The sequence below is a fragment of the Stegostoma tigrinum genome, chromosome 36, assembly GCF_030684315.1.
Source record: "Stegostoma tigrinum isolate sSteTig4 chromosome 36, sSteTig4.hap1, whole genome shotgun sequence".
Taxonomy (NCBI): domain Eukaryota; kingdom Metazoa; phylum Chordata; class Chondrichthyes; order Orectolobiformes; family Stegostomatidae; genus Stegostoma; species Stegostoma tigrinum.
In genome coordinates, this window is record NC_081389.1 from 14,178,555 (window position 1) to 14,206,547 (window position 27,993).

Consider the following 27,993-nt stretch of genomic DNA (forward strand, 5'->3'; position numbering starts at 1 on the left):
GAGGTTGCTGTGAAGGGACTACCTGTCATGAAGCTGCCCAGGAATCTATGAGTCCAGTAGTAAAGCATTCCCATTTTTTGTGCAGCAGTCCAGGTGCTAGTTTCTATGATTTAAATGCCCAGCAGTAAGCCAGGCACATTGACTGTTCCTGAGAAATGTTAGGTATGCAAGTTAAGTGCAGGATGAGGATGCTAGGTGGCTAGGTAATGCCAGTCAGTTGACAGAGGGATGCTTGTTTCTGGTGAGTAGGATACCAGGTCAGTGCAATGCCAAATAGGTAGAGTCTCTAATAGGTTAATGAGTGTTATGGTAGGGCAGTATCAGGTGGGAGGGGATTGGGAGGGTCCATGGGAGAGAGGTTCATGTCACTGGGGTTACAGTTTGCAGTTAGGTCTAGCGAACCAGGCAAGGGTGGCTGTGGAGAAAACAGTCTGGGAAGATTGTTGGATCCATTAGATAGGAAAGAGTTATTGAATCTATACTCTGTCAGGTCTGCATCTGGGAAGGCATAGGCAGGCCAGGACGGGGGTCCATGGGTGCCAAGGAACTGGGATGCACTGTCAGCTCTTGTCCGGGGGCTGGTTAGACAATAAGGGGGAAAATGTCGGTCTGATCAGGAGGTGAGGTTTGTTGAAATCCAAGAGGAGGGGAGGGGCAAGGTCAGATTTCTGGAGGGTTGGGGTTAGAAGATGTGTCAGTGCCAGTTCATCAGGTTTGGATAGAGGGGCATTGGAAATAGATTGGGTGAAAATGAGGTTCTGGAAGGAGGTTCTGGCATTGTTGGTCAGGAGTCCAAACAGTGTAAGACATTGGGGGAGGCGTATTTGGGGGTGGGGACAGTGGAATCTGTGGTGATTGGGAGTTCAGTTCAATCATTACCTAGGAATTGGAGTAGGTCTATAATCTACGAATGTTTTCTGGGTAAGTATTCGTTTAAGTCAGCTGTAAATTCTGTGACTTTGGTGAACTCTTTCGGAGGGTTCTAGGCACAGGTGAATTGCTTATTAGAAAATTCAAGTTCTGAACAATTCTTGTGGAATCATCTGCATCAGGAATTCTTCATGGTTTCAATGTGCAATTTGAGTCTGCACTGCTCCAATGGCAATCTTCTGACTGGAATATCTAGCTTCTTGCAACTTAGTTTCAGCTAAATGATCATAAGTGTTTCTATTTCTTTTATGGGTTTAAGTGGTTCATGAAGGGTATCAGCAAATTTAATCAACTGTTGTCCATGCCTGGCCTAAGCTATGTATAATTAACTTTCTTTCATTGTACCTTCAGAAGTGTCAGAGCCAAGAAGCAATAATTGCAGCTCGTTCAGCATTGCTCGTATCCCAAAAACAATCAGAAACCAAAAGCAAAATAACCTACCCTCCGTAATATCAGAAATGGGCATATTCCCTGATGATTGTGCCGTGTTCAGCACCATCTGTGAATCGCCAGTTCCTGAAGTAGTACACAGCCAAATGCAATAAAAATCAGAAATTGTTGGAAAAACTCAGCACATCTGGCAGCATCTGTGGGGAGCAAGCAGAGTTAACATTTTGGATCTAGATACCCTTCAGAACTACTGTAGCCAGGAACAGCTTGGTGTATATGCTAGAGAAGGGGTGGAGGGAAGGAGAAAGGACTAAATGAAAGGTGGAGATGAGTCCACAGAGAGAGAGAACAATAATTGGACAGATAAAGGAGTGGGTAAAGGTCAGCCTTGGAGAATGCAGCAATGCCTGACAGTATCCAAGTTTAAGCTGACAAGTGGCAAGTAGAAGTTATGTTAGGCAATGACTATCTCCAACAAGAAAGAAAATCTAACCATCTCCTTGGGACATTCAATGGTATTACCATCACTGAATCCACCAGTATCAAATCTCTGGGGTTACGTGAAGCTGAACTGGATCAGACATAGACCTACTCTCTCATGTCTCCTCAAAACCTATTCATCACCTACAAGGCACAAGTCAGAAGTGTAATTCTCCTTGCCAAGACAAAAGTAGCTCCAACAATACTCAAGAAGCTTGACACCATCCAGGGCGAAACAACCGGCTTGATTGGCTATCCACCATTTTTAACACCCACTCTATACGTGACTAACACACAGTGGCAGAGTACCATCTATAAGATGCTTGGTTATATAGCACCTTCCAAACTCATAATCTTGACCACCTAGAATGACAAGGGCAACAGAGGCATGGGAACAGCGCCCACTGCCATTTCCCTTCCTCAAACCACACACCATCCTGACTTAGAATTTTTTCACAGTTCCTTCACTGTCCTTGAGTAAAAATTCTGGAACAGCCTGTCTATCTACACACCAAGAACTGTTGCTTTTCATGGAAGCAGCTCACCACCATCGTCTCAAGGGCAATTAGGGATGGGCAGCCATCAACATCCACAATCCTTGAATGAATTTCTGGATTACAGTGTACAGTTTGGTTTCTGCACCCAATGATGAAAGTGTTGTCTTCAGAGGGAGAACCAGAAAGGTTCATTGGATTGACTCCTGGAATGAGAAGGCTGACCTATGAGTAGAAATTGAATAGAATTTAAGCAATTGTGGTGCAATCTTTTTGAAACATAACAAGGTTTATATATTATAGTGGTGTGAATGTTGAGAGTTATGGCGAGATGTGTAGCAGAATAAGATAAGAAATGTGGCACGATCCAGCTCAATGTCGAGATAATCTCATTCCATCAATTATGACTCACACAGTCCTACAGCAAGGAAACAGACCTTTCAACCCAACCCATCCACGCCAACCAGGTTGCCTGTGTTCGGCCCACATTCCTCTAAATCGTTCCTATAAATGTACCTCTTGAGATGTCTTTTAAATGTTGTAATTGTACCTACCTCTGACGCTTCCTTTGACAGCTCGTTCCATATATGCACCACCCTCTGTGTGAAAAAGTTGCCCCTCAGGTCCCTTTTAGGAATATTCAGGACTCCTATGGCTATCACTCATGTTCATGTACCCATTGATTTACGGAGCGAAAATGTTTGAAAATAGATTTGCAACCTGGAATCCCCTGCATCATGATGAGAGACAATTGCTATCCTACAGTTCAGCCATTTAATTAAATGATGAAAAAGAACTCATTGCCTGGTTTTGAGTTGATACTTCAATTAGCTACCTGGTGTTATTAAACACTGGACAGGGTGATAGTAATGCTAATCATATAGTTTAATCAGATTGTTGTGACAGTCTGACACAAACTACACACAATAATTTTCCTTCGAATGTTTTATATCTCTCCTGCATTTCCTCAACCCTTCCATTGCAGTATCCTTTCCACTTCTGAAGGTGCCAACTCAAGCTCTGCAGTTTCATAAGAAACAACCTCACAGGCATCTCTCCACCTATCTTCTTTACTCTCCATCTTCGGTCCGCCTCCCCCTCTCTCCCTATTTATTCCAGTTCCCTCCCCCCATCCCCCTCTCTGATGAAGGGTCTAGGCCCGAAACGTCAGCTTTTGTGCTCCTGAGATGCTGCTTGGCCTGCTGTGTTCATCCAGCCTCACATTTTATTATCTTGGAATCTCCGGCATCTGCAGTTCCCATTATCTCTGATACTATTTTAACCTCACAGGCATACCCTGTTTATTTTCTGAACTCAAGTAGTTAATCATACAACCAAGCTGTCTCTCGTCTCTTGTGCAATTTACTCCAGAAGTCACTGACCATCAACTGGAAATGTATCCATAATGATTTTTTCCTTTCTGTATTGACACACTGATCGACTCAGTCCTTTAGTTCTCCTGGTGCAAACTCTGGGCAGGATAAACAGCCTGGGTACATCGAAGCCTGGCTTTCTAACTCTCAATAGCTCTGAAACCAGAAAGGAACATGTTCGGGTTTTGAAGTATGACTGAGATGTTTACTAACTCAACATCAACTTGCTTGTTCATGACTGGAAATAATGTCAGCTATCATCAGATCATGATCTTATCTTCAACACCTACTGGAGTTCTGAGCGAAAGAACAGTTTTGAATGGAATTTTGCATTGATTTACTATGATGTGACTGCCATTGTTAAGATTAATATGTGCCGTTTGTTGAAAATTGCTTTGCACATTTTGTCAACTGAGAGCTGCTTGTACACATGTACCAGCAGAAGGAGTCTGAATTATAAAACAAAATGGAATGTTATACAGTAAGTAGGATTTTTAAGGACATAATAGTCATAGAGAGTAGGAGAGGTTTAGTGGTGTCCCATATATGATGGTACTGTTTCTTTGAGAGATATTTTCTGTCATGTTTCTTTTGCAGAGGGGTGTTGACAAATTGGTGATGAAATGCTTCCTTCAGACAAGCAGTTGGTAAACAGTTTTTCAGTTCTCCCTGGGTGTTTGTCTTTAAATGAAACATGAGTGGACAGGGTCTGGACTTACACATCTGTCTGCAAGAGAGGCTGGACAGAAGACATCACTTAAAGGCTCAGTACTGTCAGAAATATCAGGGAGAAAACCTGGGAATTCTCTGTGGGGAACAGCTGTGGCATTCCTGAGACACAGCAAGTTTTATATCAGTCAGAGACATTTAGAACCAGATTTGCTCAAGCTTTTAAACAGGGATCCTTTATTATATTATCAGGATGTGAGTTTGCTCGCTGAGCTGGAAGGTTAGTTTTCAGACGTTTCGTCACCATTCTAGGTAACATCATCAGTGAGCCTCCAACGAAGCGCTGGTGTTATGTCCTGCTTTCTATTTATCTGGTTAGGTTTCCTTGGGTTGGTGATGTCATTTCCTGTTCTTTTTCTCAAGGGATATTATATTATTAATTATTATTTCTTAGCAGACTCCCTCTGCTGGTACATGTGCACATGTGAACTTTAAGTAGACAAAATGCAAAATGTAATTTTTAGTGAATTGCACAAGCTGATCTTAACAATGGCAATTATATTTTTGTAAACCAATGCACAGTTCCATTAAAAACTGTTCTCTCATTCAGAACTGCAGTAGGTGTTACAGATAAGATCATGATTAAGATTGTGCTTAAAATAGGACTCATGCTCAAGTTTGATACTTCAAGTTGGTGACAAGGCAGGGGGATCAGAGGAGGTAAGTGATGGGCATTATTTTAACTCCTCTCAACCACTTGCACTTCACTGGCTCACATTCCACGAGCTAGAGGAAGCTAACATTGGGATCAAAGAGTGCATAATGTTACTAAAAGCTGCAGGTGGAAAGGAAAATGGTGAAATGGTGAATCTTCCACTTTAATAATTATGGGGTGACGTAAAGACACTGAAGAAACCCCATGAAGGTCAGTATCCCATCAACAACTCACCCTTTATTTACACGTGCACAGTACATAACACTGACCCAGCCGGCTCAGAGCCTGCTCCTAGATTGAACAGAACCTCTGACACTCCTGTTTATGTTTATCAGCCGGGGCTCCCTGACTGGACCAGACTAACGACCCCAATCAGGGAGCTCATATTCTATGAGATTTACCTGGCTGATTTTGTTTCAATTTCTTTGCTATCCACTTCACTGGACTGTCTTGCAATTTTGCTCATGGCTCTCCAAATCTTACTATGGATTCCATTCCATGTTAAAAGTTGGTCTTCCCTTTCAGGCAATGCATTCCAGAGGAAACCAACAACTACTATAATAAAAACAAAGTACTGCAGGTACTAGAAATCTGAAATGAAAGCAGAAATGCTGAAGAAACTCAGCAGTTCTCGCAGCATCACTGGAGTCAGAAACAAAGCTAACTTTTCAAGTCCAGTGTGACTCTTCTTCACAACCATATGTTTCTATAGAGCCTTTAATATAACAACTCATCTCACTGTGTGTCGCAGACAGTTCACCGTATGATGCTGACCCTCTCAAGGATCTACTTGGTCAAGATGATACATTTTAAGGAATGTTTAAAGAGAGCATTAGAGGTATAAAAAAGATATTTCAGAGCTTGAGTAACCGAACATATAGTCACCAATGGTACAAAATGAGGGGCGCACAATAGGCCAAATATACAAGTACAGAGCTTTCAAAGGATTATGATGCTGGAGGAGATTACAGACATACGGAAGAGTGAGGCTGTTTGAAAGCAAGGAAAAGAGTCTTAAAATCAAGATTTTTGAACATTTGTTAACAGTATAAGGACCTCACAGGCTAGGCGGTATTTATTGCTCAGAGGGCAGACAAGAGTCAACTACATTGCTGTGGATCTGGAATCACACATAGGTCAGACTAGATAAGGATGGCAGTTTCCTTCTGTGAAGAACATTAGTGAACAAGATGGGGATCCCGCGCCCCAACCAACAATGGAATCATGGTCATCATTAGACTCTTAATTCCAGATATTCATTGAACTCAAATTCCACTGTGGCGGGATTTGAACCCAGGTCCCCAGAACATTATCTGGGTCTCTGAATTAAGAGTCTAGAGATAATACTACTAGGACATCATCACAGTTACTTGGCTGGGAACTAAAGTGGGTCATCAAGCATGTTTTTTTAAAACTATTCATTTGTGGGATGTGGGCATTGATAACTGGTCCAGCATTTATTTGCCCATCCTTAATTGCTCTTGAGAAGGTGGTAGCATGCTGCCTTCTTGAACCACAGCCTTCCATGTGCTGTAAGTTGACCCACAATGCCCTTTGGAAGGGAGCTCCAGGGTGCTGACCCAGTGACACTGAGGGAACAGCAACATATTTCCCAGTCAGGGTGGTGAGGATCTTGGGAGTGGAACTTGATTGTGGTGGTGTTCCCATGTATCTGCTGCCCTTGACCTTCTAGATGGAAGTGGCCCTGTGGCACTGTCTAAGGATGCTGGGTGAACTTCCTCAGTGCAGGGCGACAGGGAAATAAAACTAAGACACGGGTAACAGAGATTCGGATTGACAGAGATTACACCTCACTCAAGGAAAAGAAAATGTCAACTTCGCCCATGGTTCTTTGGTGAATTGTGCTGAATGATTTCAGATTCGTTAAACAGTCAACTAACATTGTTCACGTTTGCTGTTTTCCGCAGGCAAGAAAAATTCCATCTTGCTTCACAAAGTGCAGCACGACCTGAACTCTGGTGCCTTGAACTATCAGGAGAGCGAGATTATCCAGCAGATCGTGCAACACGACAGGGAGATGGCTCAGAACATCCAGAGTAACCCGGTGCCCACGGTCTCCACACCTACTCCGGTTATCTGGACCCCGCTGGTTCAAGCCCCTCTGCAGACGGCAGCGGCGACCACTTCAGTGGCGATCACACTCACCCACCATCACCACTCGCACCTCCGGGGCAACATGTTCCAGCCTTCGGTGTCCATACTGAACTCTCTGGGGCAACAGACGAAGCGGCCGCCGTTCTCCGCGCCCACTACCGGACCCTCGTCGGCCGGCTCCCCATCCAGCGCCCCCTCCCAGCTGCAGACCCCCAGCGCCGAGTCGCCCTCGGCCGCTCTGTTCCACCCCCAGCAGCCGAAGGGAGGCTCGGCTTCCAGCAGCCTGAACCAACTGCAGCAGCCGCCGCCGGCCCCGGGGATCCAGCCTTCCCCCTCTTTGGGGTCGTCGCCCCCGGCCTTCCGCCAGCCTTCGGTCGGCCCCAGCCCAGCCGGAGGCGGCGCCACCGTGGGGCTCAGAACGCCCCAGGTACACACCGGCGCCCTGCAGTTCCTGCAGCCGACCACCGGCTCATCCCCGGCCGGTCAAGCCGGCTCGTCTTCCCCTCCCTTCTGCCCGAGCCCCCTGCCCCCGGGCTCCCCTTCAACCCACTTCCCGGTGCCGGCAAAGAGCGGGAGGGAGCACCACCCGGGCTCCAGGGTCCAGGTCTCGCCGCTCCAACAGCGCTCGGTCACGCCGTGCTACTCCCCCGGTGCTCTGAGCCCTCCGCCCGCAAGCCCGGCCGCCAGAAGGACATTCCACGGCGGCTTTGCCGAAGCGTCAGGCTCCCGCACGTCTCTCCTGACCCCTCCGGCTCTTCAGCAGATCATCACCCTCAAGAGCACGCCGCCTCTCCCTCCTCCTCCTCTGCCGCCAGTCGGACGCTTGACCCAGGACCTTAAGGTGATCTCCGCCTCCCAGCCGTCCTTGCCTCAAGAGTTGACTCATCAGAGCAGCCCCTTCTCGGGCAGAGAAGCCTCGGGCGGTGTGGCGGGCTTCAGTAGACCCAGACGCTTGAGTAAACCGTGCAGCTCCATCCCCGAGCGCATGACTCTACCCAGGCAGTTGTCATCAGGTTCTTTACCTCAACCGCAAGGACAAACACTTGGAGCATTTTTCCCAACCACGTTATCTCAAGACGAGACTGGTTCTCAGAAGGGATCCTTTGGTTCTGATTTGGAACCTGTTCGATCTAAGCTCCCTTCCAATTTGTGAGGTTACATGAACAGGTCACAAGTAACCAGATCTATTTTATATATATAATACTATATAATATAATATTATATATATATATATATATATATATAAAATTCTCTTTACTTCTGTATAACTGTGTTTTTTTAGATGACCAGTTATTCTAGAGCTATAGTTTTGTGTCGCATTATTTTATAAATTTTCATACGAAGGGAACTGTGTAAATTACTGCAGATAAATATAGTATGGCCTCTTTTCGCAGTATTAGAATTAATAGCAAAATGGTATAGGGTCACACAAATGTAATTTTTTTTGGAAAGGAAACATATTTAATGATGCTTGATGCTTCATTAAAAGTCAGAAACAATTAGCACAAACAAGCAGTCCAGTAATGCATCCAAGGTCACTATCTCAACTCAGCTGAAGCTCAATTGATGGACTATTTTTCACTAATAGATATACATGGGTAAGAGAAACTTTTTCTCTCAGGTACTTAGAGCTGCCAAAATGTTCCAGTGTTAATTGGTATTTAAAATTGACATTAAATAGGGTCAAGGCTTGATGGACCATGGGACAATGCAGATGCATAGGAGCGGAGGTCATATCAAACAATGTCAAATACAGTTTTCAAGCATTAGGTTGGGTCTTTGAGCTAGAGTGACCTCATTGGTACACCTTTAACATGAAACACTTGTATCAAGTGATCTTTTTCTCTTCACAACCCATGTACGCTATTTGTGTTTAGAATTCCTGCAGTGTGGAAATTCGGCCCATTGTGTCCCTCTGAAGAATATCTCATCTAGACCCAACTCCCCCTATTCCTATAACCCTGCCTTTCCCATGGCTAATCCACCTGGCTTGCACAATACTGGACACTCTAGCATGGGCCGATCCACCTAATTTATACATCTTTGGACTGTGGGAGGAAACTGGAGCATCCAGAGGAAAACAGTGCAGACACGGGGACAATGTGCAAACTCCACACAAACAGTTAGCCAAGGCTGGAATCAAGCCTGTGTTCCTGTCACTATAAAGCAGCAGTGCTAATTGCTGAGCCACTATGCCACTCTTATAAAGCATCTTTCATCCTTCAATGTTTTTCAAAGTGTCATCAAACAAAATTTGACACCAAACCATCCAAGGGGATATTAGGACAAGTAAATACATGCTTGGCCCAAAAACACTATAATTGTAAGGTGGTATGAGTCAAGTGCAGGAGTGGGCTATTTGACTGATTGATCCTGTTCCACCATTCAGGAGAATCATGGACTGATCTAAAAGTGATTGCGATGCTTCCAGTCTGTCTCCCATAATCCTTGTACTCCCAGTTGTTCAAAAATCAGTCTAACTCAATCTTCAATGACCCAATTTTTATTGTTCCCTCTCAAAAAGAAATCCGATCATCTGAGAGAAGAAATTACATCTTCAATGACAGGTGTCATATTTTTAGAAGAATGTTGGGTTCCGGATCTCCCCTTGAGGGGAGTCATCCTCCCAACAGTCAAGGTCCCTTAGAATCAGCATATATTTCTTCAAGATCACCTCTCATTCTTCTAATCTCCAATGAATTAGTACACATACCTCATTTCAGGCCACAATACACCCTGTGTTCCCATTTTATATATGTGTATTTCTGATGAATGTCTTGAAGGAAGGGAAAGACAATTGTAGATCCATATGTTAAAGAGTTAGCCATAATCTTTCCTCAGCAACTGATAATGAAGAAAACCTTGGTAAACCAGATTGCAAATGGAAAATACTGAGTGCTAACAATGGGAGGAACAAAGAGCTTCAAGGTAAGTTAAAACAGAGCGTGGTTGACGCTACCAAAGAAGCCGCAACTCCTTCCTGACATTAAAGGAAAAGAAGGGCTTCAGAAGCAAATATTTATGTGCATATTCCTTCAGTGGATTGACTTGTGAAATCGTTCAGTGAATGTAAACAGATTATACTGAAACTCTCCAACTGGGGTTTCAGCAGCTTACTGAGTAAGATTCAAAAATATCAAAGAAACTGTGGACAGGTTGAATAGCTCTCTCAATGGTTTAGAAGCTTAATTCATGGTTGAGTGTGATACTGGGTAGCACAGCCTGTCATGATGCAGACCCGGTCCCTACTTTATAATGAGTTAACTGATTGCAGCCGAGAGTAGTTCAGGCATGTATAGGTGTCATGAGGGCCATGGACCAAGCCAAAGGGCAAAATTGTTAGACAGACCTTTTACCTGCTTCTCTGTTCAGTGTATCTTGACATGTACCAGATGCAGATGGCATGTGAGATGAGGATCAGGCTTAACTGTGAGGATTAGCTCAGTAGTTCCTCCATGCCTGGGCTAGCATATTGAAGATTAGTCATTTCAGTGAGATTCGGGAATAAGGTGAGTGCCTATGGAAACATCAGTTGTGCCTTCAGGGGAAAATATTGGAGAGATCAATAATTTTGAAAATGATTTATTTATTTGATAAATTAGCAACCTTTCATCAGAAGTTGCAAAAAAATGTTGCTGAACATGCAATGGGGAATAAATAAAGACTCCTAATCAATATTATAAGAGAATTTTGTTTTTTAAATTCCTATCCAAATGATAATTGTAAAAGGATAACGGTTTTCATTTAGTCTTTCCCTGCTGCATTCCAAAAACATTCCTGTTTGATGTCTTCCTCTACAGTCGTGGAGCTGTGTAGTTTAAACAGGTTAAGAAATTCATTGGAGTAGCACAGGAAGGGATCTACCAGTGCACAGAAAACAGCAAAAGAATGAAGTGACTGCTAAATCTGGAATCTGACCCTGCAATCATTTTAAGATCTATGCACCATCCTAATGCCATAAGTAAACGTGTTGGATGAGCGAAGAAGTCAATGATTAGGCTGAGAGAGCATAATATGCCAGCAACTTCAATGAGGAGCAAGAGGACCAGATGAAATAAATTACTTTGTTGTAATTTTTTCTCATTTTAAGAATGGGAATTTCTTGTATGCAGGGAGTTTACTTGTTGATGTCATGAATCTGTATTAGACGCATGAATGGTGAGTACACTTCTATCAATATTAATTCTCAAGAAATGAGCATCACTAACGAGACCAACATTTATCACTTAGCCTTGGTTGCACCATCATGCAATTAGTTGACTTGTGGGCAACTTCATGGAGCATTTAAGATTCAACCGCATTGGTGTTATGTATGGATCAGATCCCCAGGTAAAGAAAGCATTTACAATCTCCCTATAAAACATCATGAATAGGTAGACCTGTTTGATTAGTGGTTAGTATTATTTCTTTCATATAATTTCCATATTTGTCTTTAAACAGAATTACAACTTGAACTTAATTTTTCTGGATATCCAGTCAAGTAACATAAACAGTACATGATCATATCCTACGGTGGCAAATAAAGATAAATCAAATTGCTTTGTAAAGAAATAACTTGTAAAATTTGCAGGTAATAATAATTCTCACTCTGAAGTCATCTTGTGTCTGGTTACAAATATCTTTGTGTAGCCTTGTTCTTTCACCATCAATCTGTGGTTGAGACTGCATGGTGCAAAGTGAGGACACAACAGGCTGTGCTTCGTTTCTCATTCAAGATAACCCAGATCTTTGTTGTCATCAATTGGAGTAAGATGTCAAAGACAACATACTAATGTGCAGTTCTGGAAAAGGTTTGCTGGGATCAAGACATTGGCTCTGCTTTCTCTCCACAAATCCTGCCAAACCTGCTGAATTCATGTAAGCATAGAAACAGTGCTGAAAGAGGCCATTCGGCCCATCATGCCTGCACAGACCCTCCAAAAGGCATCCCATCCAGAACCAGGCCTTCACCCTATCCCGATAATCCCACATTTATCATAGCTAATCCACTTAGCCTGCACATCCCTGCTGAATATCTTCGGCAACTTCTGTTTTCTCTTCTTCCCAATTTTTCTTTCATTATTTTTTCACAGGTTGTGAACTTCACCAGTTAGGCCAGCATTTATTACCTTTCTCTAATTGCTTTTGACACGGTGGTAGTGAATTGCTCTCTTGAACTGATGCAATCCTACTGGTGAAGAAACATTTACAATGCTGTCAGAGAGGAAGATCCTGACCCAAAATTATGGCCCGTATGCAACTCAGGGAAAGAAATTTCCAAAGAGAGTTAGGTTCTCACACTATTTCATCAGAAAGTCAATCTTTGACACCAAAAACAAACATTGGACAGGCCCGTTAAACATCATTAACTGACTAAAAGCAAAATACCATGGATGCTGGGAGTCTGAAATAAAAACAGAGAAACTCAACAGATCTAGCAGCATCCTTAGAGATTAAACAAAACTAATATTTTGAGTCTAGTATAACTCGTTGTAAAATTAATCAGAGTTAATGGTTCGGGTTAAGAACTTCCAAGGAAAGGTTGTTCAACCTGAACATTAAGTCTGATTTCCCTCCACAGATGCTGCCAGACCTACAGAGCTTTACCAGCAGTTTCTGTTTTTGTTTCTAATTTACAGCATCTGCAGTTCTTTCGGTTATTAAGAAGAGGCATACTAGACTCAAAGATCTCTCCAGAGATGCTGTCAGACCTACTGTGTTTCCCCAGTACTCTCTGGTTTTATGACATTAACCATCCTCTGATCTGAACTTAATGGCTTCCCAGTGTCATACTTGAAAAGTGGTATGACAGTGCATTGGACTAGATATATCACGACTCAATTCAAATTGTCTAGTCCAAAATGCTTGAGACCAAGTCATTTCTGGATACCATAACTTTCTGGATAATAGAATGATGTTAGAATGCCTAACAACAAGTGTGCAAGCTGTAAAACACCATTGATATAAATACTTGCCTGAAATGTAAAACAGTGATAAAATCCAAAACTGCTCAATTCAATTTGTGTTATCCATTCAGAAATATATTGCTTGTTTATTTAAAAAATGCATAAAGTCATAGAGTCATACAGCATGGAAACAGACCCTTTGATCCAACCAGTCCATGCCAAACATAACCCCAAACTAAACTAGTCCCACTTGCCTGCTCCTAGCCCACGTCTTTCCAAGCCTTTCATATTCTTGTACTTATCCAAGTGTCTTTTAAACATTGTAACAGTGCCCGCATCCAGCACTTCCTCAGGAAGTTCATTCCATACACGGACCACTCTCTGTGTGAAAAGTAATAGTCTTGAAATCCCTCATCCTAGGAAAAGGCACCTGCCATTCACCCTAACTGTAGGGTTACTTTATAAACGTCTGTAAAGTGACCCCTGCAGTCCCACACTGCAGTGAAAAAAGTACCAGCCTATCCAGCCTCTCTTTATAACTCAAACCTTCCATACCTAGCAACATCTTGATAAACAATGGAACAAAAGCAAAGTTGCTGGAAAAGCTCAGCAGGTCTGACAGCATCTGTGAAAGCAAAAAACAGAGTTAACATTTCGGGTCCGGTGACCCTTCCTCAGAACTGATGGTGGCTGGGAAAATATCAGTTTATATGCAGAAAAAGGGGAGAGGGATAGGGTAGGGAGTAAATGCTGGATAGAGCCTAAAGAGAGAGATGAGCTGTTGGACAGACAAAGAGTTGATAATGATCAGGCTGGGAGGGTTAATAGTTGTTAATGGGGACTATTCGTGACTAATAATGGGCAGTGTGTAATGGAAGGCTGTACGGTTACAATGAGGCAGTAAAAGAACAAAACAATAAACAGGTTCCATAAGAATGGCTGCCATGGCCAAACTAAGAAATAAAATCAATTATAAAAGAGTGACAAAAATTGTTTGCTTTATCCAAGTATTGTATCTTTCATTTATCTGCTCTCAAAGTATTGTGCTACAGTAATGCCAATGGCATTGAGGCAATTCCACACACTGCTTCACTATAGTAATTGTTGGGAACCTTCTTGAGTTGCTTCAACTGTGTGTGCTTTCAGGTATACTGTGCCCCACAGTGAAAAGGAGTATATGCTCATTATCCTTCCTGAGACCGCGCCTTCTTGATTTTTTTTCTTTGCAGCGCTTAACCAATCGAATGATAAATCCACAAGTTGCTCAAACCACTTCAGTATCTGAGGATGTTTTCAGGTAGACAGCATGGTGTGTTTGCTTGAGTTTATAATCCGAGAATTGTTAAGATGAACATGTTTTGAAGAAACCAAAAGAAATGAGTGGTTTATTTGGCCTCATATTGCAGTAAAATCCTGCTCTTAGCATTATGAGAGGGCTGTTGTGGCACATTCTTCATGTTCCTCCCTTTGGGCTAGATTGGTCTGGGTTCAAGTCCCTCCTGTTCTCAAAGTGTGCTATAACATGTCAGAGTAAGTTGATTTAAAAATACCTATTCCTTTTTATGAGGATACCAGTGACTTTTGGGATTGAGTTCCAACTTTTAGTGTGGCACCAACATAGAAAATAAACTTGTTTTTGCTTTTGTTGCTAAAGGTTATAAATTTATTTCTGATGAAGGTGTGTTATGTCAAACTCCCTTCTTCACCTGACTCGCTATTAGCCTGCAATGACAAAGCAGATCCAACTCGAACTTAAGAATAAATGGAATAATAGCTCTTTAAGGTAAACATAGAGAATGTTACTAATTGCAAATATTTGATTTTCTCAGGACAGAGTGCCAGAGCAATGTCAGGGAGCCCAGCTTTGCTTGATGTGATCACAAAAATGTCTCAGTTATCAGCAAAAGGAGAGTGGAGAGATATTACACTTCCAACTTAATTTGTATGATAGCCAAAGTAGAATGATAGTATTGAAAACTGGTATCATAGAGTTTTAATGACTTTCAGAGGGTAGAGAAGCGGGTAGCCTAAGGATCAATAGTCAGTGACAAATATTAAGTTAAAACCAAAAGAACCGTAGATGCTGTAAATCAGGAACAAAAACAGAAGTTGCTGGAAAAAAAAAACAGTTGCTCAGCAGGTCTAGCAGAATCTGTGAAGAAAAAAAATCAGAGGTGATGTTTTAGGTCCAGTGACCCTTCCTCAGACAAAAATTACGTACGCATTACGATCAAACAAATTAGAATGCCCCATAGTTCGTGTATTTTCCCTTCCCTTACATTCAGTGCAAGCCTGGTATCCCTTGTCATAAAGAACTAATCACACAGCTTCATATACCCACATTGATCAACCTCACTATCCTTATGTACTCAGCCCTTACTGCAGGCTGCTAGTCATCATAGTTGTGGTTAGGAACACATGATTAAAAAAAGAGAAATTGGTCCATTTCCAAGTGACCAATTAGCTTAACCGTGTCCCACAATCTCCTGTGCACCAACAATCAAGATTCCCAAGCCAGTCGGATCTCAGGGTAGAAAAGAAGCAGAAATACTGTTCACTGACCTCAAATTAAAAAAAAGTGCAACTACTTCCACAATGAATGGAAACGATCGTGGAAGTGAAATTAGAAAAGTCTTGTTGGAGCGGGTTAGTATTTGTCACAAGAGACAGTGTAATGGCTGAATCATCTCATTTTCAGGCAATTCTTATGAAAGACTACTGTAGGCCTCACTGTTATAAATACAGTGGCCCAAACTTAAGGAACGTCTGACTTACAAATGCTCTTATTTACGAGCGCAAACTCATACAGTGACGTCATTTTAAAGATCAGATGTACAAACATTCCCCATACTTATGAACTGTTTCTTTGCATTGTGTTCCGGTGTTCCGCCTTGTGTACAAATCGACTTACGATTGGACTCCAGAATGGAATCCATTCATAACCCAGGGACTGCCTGTACTGTAAAAAGTTCATTACATATCGCAAAAACTTGCAAACTTTGGTCCCTGCTATTCACTTGACCCTTTTACAATGTGCAACCATTCTGTATTCTATCAGAATTACAACCACAAGACAGCACCATAGGAGTTGCATCAAAAAACAATGTTCTAACATGATCTTAATCCTACAAGGCAAGAACGTGTCGTTCAGCTCAAATACAACTCATCCTTTGATATGAATGATGGAAGTTAATTGTACCTCTGGTGTTTAGGATCATATAACTGAAGTTGCTGAATAGTTCATTTTCTACATTCAAGTCCCTTTCAACATTTCCTTAATTCGTTGTGTAATTTACTCTTTTTTCATGCATGTGAAGGCCAGGAATATATTAATATTTAAGGCAGGAACAAATTACAACAGTAATTGCAGCAAAATAGCTGGACTCACAGTCACAATGATAATATTCTGATTACCTAATGAATTCTTTGTATACCATGCTCATAACAACTTAAGAAATAACTGGTGGAGGCTACTTGACCTGCTCCACCATTCCTCAACTCTACTTTCATGTCTAGCTTCAGCAACCCTTGACATCCTCAAAAATTGAACAGTTACAGGAAGTATTTGATGTTATTTTTGTTTTCTATTGACATGCATTTAATTTGCAGTTAATTTTAACTTAAAAATGCATTTAGAAGATGCACACTAAGCTCTTCTACTATAAACTAGCGATTGGCCATCCTGCCATTCTAGGTAAGTTCCCAATCCTCATTTTGCACAAGTGTATGGAGGCAGCGCTCAGACAGTTGAACTTCCATTTCTAATCACATTCTTGAATCCCCAGGTGTGCATCAGTGTATGGACATCAGGTGACTGGCGAATGAGACTTCTTTGTGGCCCCGTCCAGGCAAACGGTTAAACGAAATTGACCGACTCAATCTGTATATAACGAAGGACTCCCTGTGTGAAGTGTCAGTTGATAACTGACAGTATGCAGAATAAAGTATCACTGTCTTCAGGTGGAGAGGAGAGGAGGGGATACAATCATGGCTGAATTATTTTATAAGCGAACAGAGCATCTCAAGGTTGTGCTCAGATCAGTTGACAAACCATCCACCAACTGTTACATTTCTAACGTACAACATTTCATAGATTCCACACACATAAGGATCCGATTTCATTCATTACACCCTTGCTAGAACATCTGCCTACTTTTCTGACATCCAATAGCAGATGAACAAAAGTTTCCTCTCTGTGGATCTTTGGAAGACAGAAGCCATTGTTTTCAGCCCCCTGAATCAACCTCCATTCCCTAGCTATTGATTTCATTCATCTCTGTGATAGCAGTCTGAGGTTTTGCCAGTGTGTTTGCAACTTTGGAGTCACATCCCAGAAGGAGAAACAAAGTAAAAACTGCAAATGATGCGTATTGGTCCAACTCATGTTGGCTCAGTGGTTAGCACTGCTGCCTCATAGCACCAGGGACCCAGATTCAATTCCACCATTGGCAACAGCCTGTGTGGGATTTGCACATTCACCCTGCATATGTGTGGTTTTCCTCCAGGTGCTCTGGTTTTCTCCCCCAGTACAAAGACGTGCAGTTTAGGTGGATTGCCCATAGTATTCAGGGATGTGTAGCTTAGGCGGGTTATAAGGGGATGGGTTTGTGTGGGATGCTCCAAGGGGCAATGTGGACTTGCTGGGCCAAAGGGCCTGTTTCCACACAGTTGAGATTTAAAAAATAACTCATTTTGTATGTTTAAAATGGAGCTGCAAAGCCCCCAGTACATTTATTTTAAAACATTTTTTTAACTGGCTTTTCTCTCTGGTTTTTGGTCCTGAAGTGAGCTTCCAAACTCAGTTTTCCACCATGCCTAAGATTGCCTATTTTCACCTGTTATATCATCAACATTACTTATGATACATCATCTGTGTAACCTCTGTTATGTCATCAACATTACCTCTGTCTCAGCTCAGCTCCTTCATGCCTTCATCAGCCTGGGATTGGACTATTCCAAAGCATTCCTACCAAATCTCCAACTTTCTACATGCTTTAAATTTGAGATCATCCTAAACCCTGCTACCCGTATCTTAACTTGATGCAAATCCTATTCCCATTCACCCCTGTACTTACTGACCCACTTTGATTCTCAGTCAAACAACATTTTGATTTCAGGATTGTCATTTTCATCTTCAAACCCTCGCTGCTTCTTATCTCTGTAATCACTGCTGGCTCTGCCACTGCCCAGATACCTACACTCCTCCAATTCCAGCTTCTTGTGTGTCTCTGATTTTAATTGACTTGAACTGATTTATTATTGTCACATGTATTGAGATACAGTGAAAAGTACTGTTTTGCATTCTAACAAGACAAAGCATACCTTACATAAGTACATCACGGTAATAGAACAGAATACAGAATGTAGTGTTACAGCTAGATAGAAAGATCGACTCTGGTATATGAGAAGTCCATTCATAAATCTGACAACAGCGGGGAAGCAGCTATTCTTAAATTTGTACGTGTATTCAAATTTTTGTATCATCTGCCCATTGGAAGGTGGTGGAAGAGAATATAACCATGGCAGGACGGGTCTTTGATTATGTTGGCTGCCTTCCTGAAGGAATAGAAGGTGTGGACGAAGACAACAGAAGGAAGGTTGGATAACAAAGTGTGAAGCTGGATGAACACAGCAGGCCCAGCAGCATCTCAGGAGCACAAAAGCTGACGTTCTCTGATGGGTCTAGGCCTGAAACGTCAGCTTTTGTGCTCCTGAGATGCTGCTTGGCCTGCTGTGTTCATCCAGCCTCACATTTTATTATCTTGGAATTCTCCAGCATCTGCAGTTCCCATTATCTCAGAAGGAAGGTTGGGTTTTGTCATGGACTGGGCTGCGTTGACAACTCTGTAGTTTTTTGAGATCTTGAGCAGAGCAGGTACCATTCCAAGCTGTGATGTATCCACATCGGATGTTTTCTATGGTTCATCAATAATAATTGGCATAAGTCATTGTGGATGTGCTGAATTTCCTTGGAATTCTTGCTGTGCTTCCAGTGAAAATCTGACGCTGGAGCGGAAGCAACTGTACAAAAAGCCCTGACCCACTCGACTCGCTCCCACTGACAATTTTCTCAGGGGCTCAAAATTGAGGGGACTCATTGTCCTCTTCAGTCTCTCTCTCCTGTCACAAGCATTTAACACACAGGCTAAGTTTCATTTAGTGCTGCTCTATGATTTACCTCACACCTGATGTCTTAATTTACCTCAACACTCACCTTTTCATCCTCAGTGACACCTGAATAGCTCCAATTTCCCATCTAGATTTCCACATCAACAAATAAATTTACTGTACAATATGCTCCATGCGTGGATGGGAAGGAAAATGATTGTATACATTTTTATTTTCAGAGAAAGGCCTTATCTCCAGAGGGTAATGAGCAAATTGACCTGTACAGTATTTTGTGATATTGCTCAAATATTGATGAAGTTATTAATGTTGTATAATGCCTTTTTTTCTTAAAATGTAAACTAAACGGTCAGCCTTTTACAATACTTTCTTTTGGAATATGAAAAATGAATAGTAGAGAGGTACTTTATATGGTTTTTCCAAAGCAGAAACCAACTGTGTATGTTATAGCAGGCTCTGTCATATTATATTCTAAAATATTTTCAAACAAAGATGTTAGATCTTATGAACAATAGTATGTTGCAAAGACACTTGCATTTCCTTCTTGTCACATGTTCCCGTCTCATTGCAAAACCTCCCATCATAGAAATCAATTTCGGTGGGATGTAACATGAAAGATAATGCTGGAGGAGTAATCTTGAATCATAAAACTCTTAAAAATGCAAAACAAAAATGCCATCAAGAATGAGAAATGGCTAGGAATAAATTCTTACTGGGTGGTTTCTCCTGATCATTCATTGTATCTTTGGTGAAAGTTTCACAGAAACATAGGAAATATGAACAGAAGTAGGCTGTTCAAACATTTAAACCTGCTTTGCCCATGTCCATTTCCCTTAACGCCCATGGCTGATCATCCAATTCAGTGTCCTGTTTCCATTTTGATCCCGTATTCTTTGATCCTTTTAACCCTAAGAACTCTATCTAACTCCTTCTTGAAAATATTCAATGTTATGACCTCAACCACTTTCTGTGGCAGGGAATTCTACAGGCTCATCAATCTTTGGGTGAAGAAATTTCTCTTTATCTCAGCCTTAATTGGCTTACCCCATACCCTTAGACTGTGGCCCCTGGTTCTGGAGTCTCTGATCATCGGGAACATCCTTTCTGCATTTACCCTGTCTAGTTCTGTTAGAATTTTATAGGTTTCTATGAAATTCACCCCTCTCCGCCCCCAACTATTCTTCTAATCTCCAGTGAATATAGTCCTAACCTATCCAGTCTCTTGCCATATGTCTTTCCTGCCTTCCTTGGAATCACTGAGCCTGTCTTTTGTCACACTGATGTGCGACATGTCCGAATGCAAACCATTCACACTATGACAGGGAGACAAACACAGTTGTATAAATCATGTTATTGTTTAAATGACCATTTCACTTTCACTTTAGAAACTGAGATTGCCCTATCTTCTAAGGCCCAGTGACTGTGTTTCCTTTGGAGATGAAGAGACGGAATAGTATTGCACTCCCTCCATCACCTGAACATCCTTTCTCAGATAAGGAGACCAAAACTGAACACAGTTCTGGAAACTCCAGAAGTAGCCTAAATGCTAATTGAGTCGGTTCTACAGATTCCATCAAATGTTTAACAGGGGATTCAACACAATGATCGTTGGACTTGCATTTAAGCTACTTCATTTCGTGTTTTAAAGTTTTTGGAAAGCAACGAAAAGCAACTTTGGCCATGTCCCAGGTGCACATTGGTGGAGCTGAATGCCTCTTTTCCTCACTACAGAAAGTTACCCTATTCCGGGTTCAATGTTATTCCCTCTCTTCCCCTACAAAGGAAACACAGTCACTGGGCATTAGAAGGTAGTGCAATCTCAGCTTCCAAAGTGAAAGTGAAATGGCCATTTAAACAATAACATGATTTATCCAAGATAATAAAATGTGAGGCTGGATGAACACAGCAGGCCAAGCAGCATCTCAGGAGCACAAAAGCTGACGTTTCGGGCCTAGACCCTTCATCAGAGAGCTAGAGAGCTCTGATGAAGGGTCTAGGCCCGAAACGTCAGCTTTTGTGCTCCTGAGATGCTGCTTGGCCTGCTGTGTTCATCCAGCCTCACATTTTATTATCTTGGAATCTCCAGCATCTGCAGTTCCCATTATCACATGATTTATCCAACTGTGTTTGTCTCCCTATGGGAGTGTGAATTGTCTGCATCTGGACATATCTCGCGTTCATGTGACAAAAGACGAGCTCAGTCTGTAAAGTTCACAGCTACAGAATCGTCTAGTTCATCATCCCTAACAGTGATCCTCAGGGAGATCATAGTCACCCTAAGGAAACTCACTGTGGGGCCTTTGTAAAACATTAACAAACAACCTTCACTAGAAGCAATTCTAAACCAATACCTGTTGTGTTATTGCTCTAACATGTTCCTAGCCATCCGCTATTGTCAGTCTATATCTGATTGTTGAGGATTATTGATCAGGAACAGAATTCCACCTGAACTAATGATAAACTTGAAAATTTCATTGTGAGACAGAAATGTGAAGAAAGATGAGAAACTAAGGGTATGTTTTTGATAAGACTGGGATTAATTTTACATAACTGTAAATCAAACAAAGGTATTTATTTCAACAGATATACCTGACAGTATTAGTTTTTCTTAGAACTTTTCAAATCACTTTTACGCACCTTCCTTCCTTTCTTAAAAAACTGTGGCGTTGTTTAACCACAAGACTGTTACCATGGATGTGAGTGCACAATATGAAGGCAGAGCTGGTTTTATGAAGCATTTGGATACACAGTGCTGCCAGTTCAGTTCCTACTGTTCAGTTCCCATTGTGTATTTTCTGAAGGGAACTAAAATTATCTGCTCTTCTAGTTTCATCAATCCAGCCTCTGATGCATTCTCTGTAAAAGTGCACAAGCCATCAGATTTGGGAAAGGTTAGGCAAAGTTAAGGGTTGTGCAGTTTTAATATCACCTCACTGGTTTTTATTTTGCTTATTGAATGTAGAATGAAGCATATTTGGAAAATAAGCAAATGTAAATTCCTAGCTCATTTACAACAATAAATGTAAAAATAAAGTATGTGCAAAAGTGACTCATTGTATTTCTGCTAGTCACTGGAAGTTAAAGAAGAACAGGATTTCTCTGTGAAGGAGAAAGGGGAAGATCAGTGAATGTGAGAGAGTGTGAGTGAATGTGTATGGGATGGAGAGAGACTGAATGTGTGTGTGAGAGAGATATAAATCATAGAATCCCTACAGTGTGAAAACAGGCCATTCGGCCAATCACGTCCACACCAACAGCCCCAAAGACCAGCCGCCCAGACCCACTCCCTATCCTTTCTCTATAACCATGGATTTACCACAGAAAAAGCACCAAGTCTACACATCCGTGGAAAATTTAGCGTGACCTATTGACCTAACCGGCACATCTTTGGACTTCATGATAAAGCCGAAGCTCCCACTGGAAACCCGCACTGTGACAGGAGAATGTACAAACTCCACACAGACAGATCCCTAAGGGTGGGATTGCACCTGGGTCCCTGCCCTGAGAGTACGTGATTGTGTGTTTGAGAGAGAAATAATGTGTGAATGTGAGGGATAAAGAGCCTGAGTGAATGTGTGTGAAAGGTACAGATTGTGAGTGTGTGTATGAGATAGAGAGTGTGTGAACGTTTGCGTGCATGAGAGAGATAGACCATGTGAGTGATTGTGTCTGCAAAAGAGAGAGACAGTGAATCAGTGTGTATGTGAGAGAGATTGGAATCTATAAGTGCATGTAAGTCAATTTATGTGTGTGAGAGTTTGAGTGAATGGGTGAGAAAGAATGAGCGAGTAGAGAGTGTGAGTGAACATATGGGTATGAGTTGGAAAATGTAAGTGGGGAATGTGTGTTGTGGGATAGAGAGTGTGTGAGTGATAAAGATTTGCAATTGCATGTGAGATACAGAGTGTGAATGAATGTGTGTATGAGATTGAATGTGTGAGTGAACGTACGTATGAGATAGAGACTGTGAGGGAATATTTGGTTATATATATGAGTGTGTGCATCAGTGAAACCAGGGAGGCTGTTTTAATGTGTGTGAGATAGAAAAGTGAGACACAGCATGACCCTGCAATTAACTTTTGAGACATGTTTTATGTACAATGACTCTGATGCTGCCTGAAAGGAATTTCAATTATTGGTATAGTTTTCTACCTTTGAGGTGGCTGTTAATTGAATAGCAGTTCATAAGCGATGTGGACCCATACACTGCCTTCCCTCCACCAGTATTTAAAAGCTAAATTAAATGGGTAATTTGGAGGAGGTTAGACGTTTTTCATAAAGATGCATAATTGGAGGAGATGGCCTAGAAGGTTTAAACAATGTTTAATCTTTACTCCCTCTCAGAAACCCTACAATGCACAAAAGGACCACTCAGCGCATCAAGACTGCACCGACACTCCGAAGATTATCCCAACCCATCCCCATTATTACCATATTACCATAGGTAACCCACCAAACCTGCACAGCATGGGGCAAATTTTAGCATGGCTCATCCACATCTTTCAACTGTGGGAGGAAACTCTCACAGACATGGAAGAGCATACAAACTCCACATAAACAGTCAGAGGCTGGAATCAAACCCAGGTCCCTGATGCTGTGAGATACCTATACGAATCTCTAAGCCTTCATGCCACCTCTTAGTGCTTCCCTGTGAGCTACAAAAGGGCAGAAATATGAGGAAGAAACCTGCAGTTGACACCCAGGAAGCTATGACTAAAGGTAGTGCCAAGGATCAGAAGCTGGAGCTTCTGTTCACTATTCTGGATGCAGTGCTGAAGCACTTTAATGAGTTTACAAGGTCAGGAAAGGTGAACACAGTCGTACATTCATGTATATTTTGCAATACCTTTCACCTGTCCTATTGCACACTGCTTTGTCAAGTCAGCCACATCATATCACTCTTCATATTCACCTGTGTTCACTTGTCTGTGTAATTCTGCACATCCCCATTTATCCATCCACCAGAGCCACTCATCCTGAACCCTAGCAATCTGATAACTCACCCTTGGTTAGTGACGCTCAGACAACACTTTTCTGGTTTAGCAAATGGTGTCAGAGTCACTCATGTCTCCTGATTCAGGAGAACAGTGTGCAGCACATGACAGAGGAGAGAACAGAACTTAACAGATCACAGACCTGGAAACTGCAGAGACAGAGGACATGGGATCCAGTGGCACTTTGGAGGCCACGGGTATCATGGATAGGGAAGCAGGGGCGTGGCAGCTAGCTGGTGATAGCTTCAAATGCAATGTATGTAACGACCATACAGTTGTCAGTCTTTCTAGCTGATTAAGCAGCAAATGAAATAGAATTATCTTTGGCTTGATAATTAACAATCTTCTGACCGTTCCCAGTATTAATTCCTAGCTTCTGTCTCGACCAGAGCCTTCACCTGTACTGCAACAGACAGACAATCCATAAATAACAAATAGAGTCATAGAGTCATACAGCACAGAAGAAGAGCTTTTGGTCTAACTCATCTGCACCGATCAGATAGCCCAATCCGACCAATTCCCATTTGCCAGCATTTGGCCCCATCCCTCTAAACCCTTCCTATTCATGTACCCACCCAGATGCCTTTTAAATGTTGTAATTGTACTAGCCTCCACCACTTCCTCTGGCAGCTCGTTCCATACATGCACCACGGTCTGTGTGAAAAAGTTACCCATTAGGTCCCTTTCAAACCTTTCCCCTCTCACATTAAATTTCTGTCCTCTAGTTTTGGTCTCACTGAGGAGCACCTGAAGATACGCAAGTTGCTGACAATTTTTCTAGGCACATGCTGCACAAGGAGATTGGGGGAGTCCTTCTCAATCCTCAGTGGGTTGGTGTGGTAGTGAATTGCAAGCATGCCCTCTTCTATGGAAAGGACAGCCAACTCCAGGAGACATTAGCTTTAGTATTCAGAAGAAACCATACAGACTTTCGTCATTCATGCATGCTCTGAATGCTAACATTCATGCCAATTTCAACCAGTTAGCTGATGCCTTGGCTCTATATTGTTCTGTATCAAGTGGCCTATGAGAGGTATAATGGGGTAGTCATGGATGCAGAAGTTCAGACTGTACTCAAAATATTTCCAATTGTCACCTATTGAACCGCCTCTCAACCTCTCCCTCCAGCTTAGCCAGGACCCAAATACTACCTTCTGTCTCAGCCATCAAGCTCCACAAGGTGAAAGAGAATTTTAGTGTAACCTTCTTAGTCTCCAGCTCCCCAACGTTGTTGGCTAAGAGCAGGCCTGAGACAAAAACAGAAATTGCTGGGAAAGCTCAGCAAGTCTGGCAGCATCTGTGGAGAGATATCAGTGTTTGACTCATCTTCAGAACAGGAGTCTTAGCTGCCCACTTCCACTCCAGTGGAAAGAAGAAAGCTAAAATATTTTCGATGCACAAGGATAAACACATGGGCATTTGGGGAAATGTCAAGTTGTGAGCTTTCCACTCTTCAGTGAAGGCACATCACTCAGCACCGCTTTTGCATTTAACCTGCTTTTGGCTGCTTGGCTGCCAACTCGGTTTTTCAGTTCTTCATTCTTGAATTGGTAACCATGACAGGGTGATGGTTGGTTGAAGAATTGATTAGTGTCAGTGGGATTAGGGGAGGAGTGTTATTTGATGTTGTATTTGCAAGCGGCCTGTAACCAGAATGAACTGAACCTCTCAGCTAATCTTGAATTTCTGATGGGCTGGCCAGGAATGTGACTGGCTGGTACTGTATTATAATCACCATCATCCATCTCTTCCTCCTCAGGCACAACTCTTGATAATTTGTGCCTAGTAAGAACATAAGAATCAGAGCAAGAGTAGAGCATTTTGCCACTCAAATCTGCTCCACCTGTAAATAAGATCATGGTTGATTCATTTGAGACATTAACCGCACTTCCCTAACTTACAGAGGTGCATCAGGAATAATAGAACAGAACAGAACACAGAGTGTAGTGTTATAGCTGCAGGGAAGATGCTGAGAAAGATCAACTCTAATATATCAGAGGCCTGTTAATAAGTCTGATAACAACAGGGAAGAAGCTGTTCTTAATAAAAAACAAAATAACTGTGGATGCTGTAAATCAGGATCAAAAACAAAGTTGCTGGAAAAGCTCAGCAGGTCTGGCAGCAGGTCTGTGGAGGAGAAAACTGAGTTAACATTTTGGGTCTAGTCCCTTCCTCAGAACCCTTAGGGAGCTGTTCTTAAATCTATTGGTATGGTCCATAGAGACCTGGCCTGCTACAGGACAAATGCATCCTGGAAGCTTCCTGGCACTTATCCACAGAATTTTGCCTTCCTTATGTTTGCACATTGGCTGTAAATTGATGCATGAGCAGCCAATGCCATCCTGCTGCCGTGGAGTGTCAGGCAAAGTGACCAACCAGATCGGCCATTCACATGCAAAGTTCACATCATTTTCATCCCTGAACAAGCCATCAGCCCCTGTTTTATGTAATTCTTTAAATCCCGATATAACGCTTGCTGAGCCCTAGAATCCAGAGCCGAAATGATCAAGGGCTTCCATGAAGCACTTGTAACACACTGTCACCAGGTCCAGTCAAGAGCTCGTCTTCTTCTTAGAGGCTGCCTTAGTTTTCGTGGTCATGCCTCTGGTGATCTGTGCATGTTTTCTGCTTCATCTCATCTCATTATAGAATCCCTACAGTGTGGAAGGGGCCATTTGGGCCATTGAGTCCTCACCGACCCTCCAGAGGAGAGCACCCTTAGCCTATCCCTGCATTTCCCAGCATAGGCAATATGGACAACCTACCTAGCCTGCACATCTTTGAACTGTGGGAGGAAACCACTGCACCCGGAGGAAACCCACACAGACACAGGGAGAATGTGCAAACTTCACATGCACTGTCACCCAATGCTGGAATCAAACCCAGGTCCCTGGCACTGTGAGGCAGCAGAGCTAACCACTGAGCCACCGTGCTGCCCCAGTGTTCTCAATGTTGTTACTCCCGCTTCTTTTTGCGACTCTCCCTCACTCTCAGTTCTTCTCTCCCTACTGCTCTTGCCTTTGTCTGTATTAGCTCTCTCTACTGTACTCCCCTGTCCCTACAATCCTGTCCTCTCTACTGCTGGTCCCCTCCCCAGTTCTACTCTCCCCCTCTCACTCTGCTCCCCCTTCTCTTTCTCTCTGCCAATTTCCCCTCACTCTCTGCTATCCTCCATCTCTCTATGCTCTCTCCACCCTCTGTTCTCCTCTTTCAGTTGCTTTGTACTCTCTACTGCTTCCCCCCACCACTCTGTTTTTTTTCATCTCTCTGTACTGTATTCCCTTGTCCTTGTTGTACCTCCCTCTTTCTGCTATCCTCCCCTCTCTATTACTCTTCCTCTATCTGGTACTTTCTCTCACTCTCTGCTCCCCCCACACCGCCCCCCTGTTTTTCTCCCCTTTATTTGCTGTATTCCTCTCACTCTCTGCTCTTCCATCTCTTTTCTGCTCTCCCGTCTCTCTCTACTGTTCACTGCCTTTGCTCCTGACCCCTTTCTGTACAGCACTCCCCTCTCTATTAATCTCCCAAATCTCTGTTACTCTCTCTCTCTGTGCACACTCATCTTGCACCCCCCCCCCCCCCCCCACAGCCCCCACAATCTGTTTGCAGTTCTCCCCACTTGGCTACTTTCCCCTCTCTACAGCACACCCTTGTCTCAGCTATTCAGCATTCCTTCTTTCTCTCCTCTTTCTGCTGTTCCTTCTCTATGTTTCTGCTCTCCCCGCTCTGCTTCCTCTTTCTCCTCCTCCCATCTCTTTGCTCACTTGTCTTCAGTGTTTCAGTTTTTCTCTGCTGTTGCATCTGTGGTTGTCCACTGATTGA

The 27,993-nt window shown here is 42.6% G+C and overlaps 1 protein-coding gene across 1 annotated transcript in view; it reads left to right on the top strand.

Moving 5' to 3' along the window:
- hcn4 (hyperpolarization activated cyclic nucleotide-gated potassium channel 4) overlaps window positions 1–8,337 on the top strand; it is a 354,702-nt gene extending 346,365 nt beyond the window's left edge. The window contains exon 8 of the mRNA XM_048520718.1: window positions 6,980–8,337. Coding sequence (XP_048376675.1) covers window positions 6,980–8,319 — 1,340 coding nt within the window. The 3' untranslated portion in view covers window positions 8,320–8,337. The remainder of the gene's footprint in view (window positions 1–6,979) is intronic.
- Window positions 8,338–27,993: the final 19,656 nt, after the last annotated feature.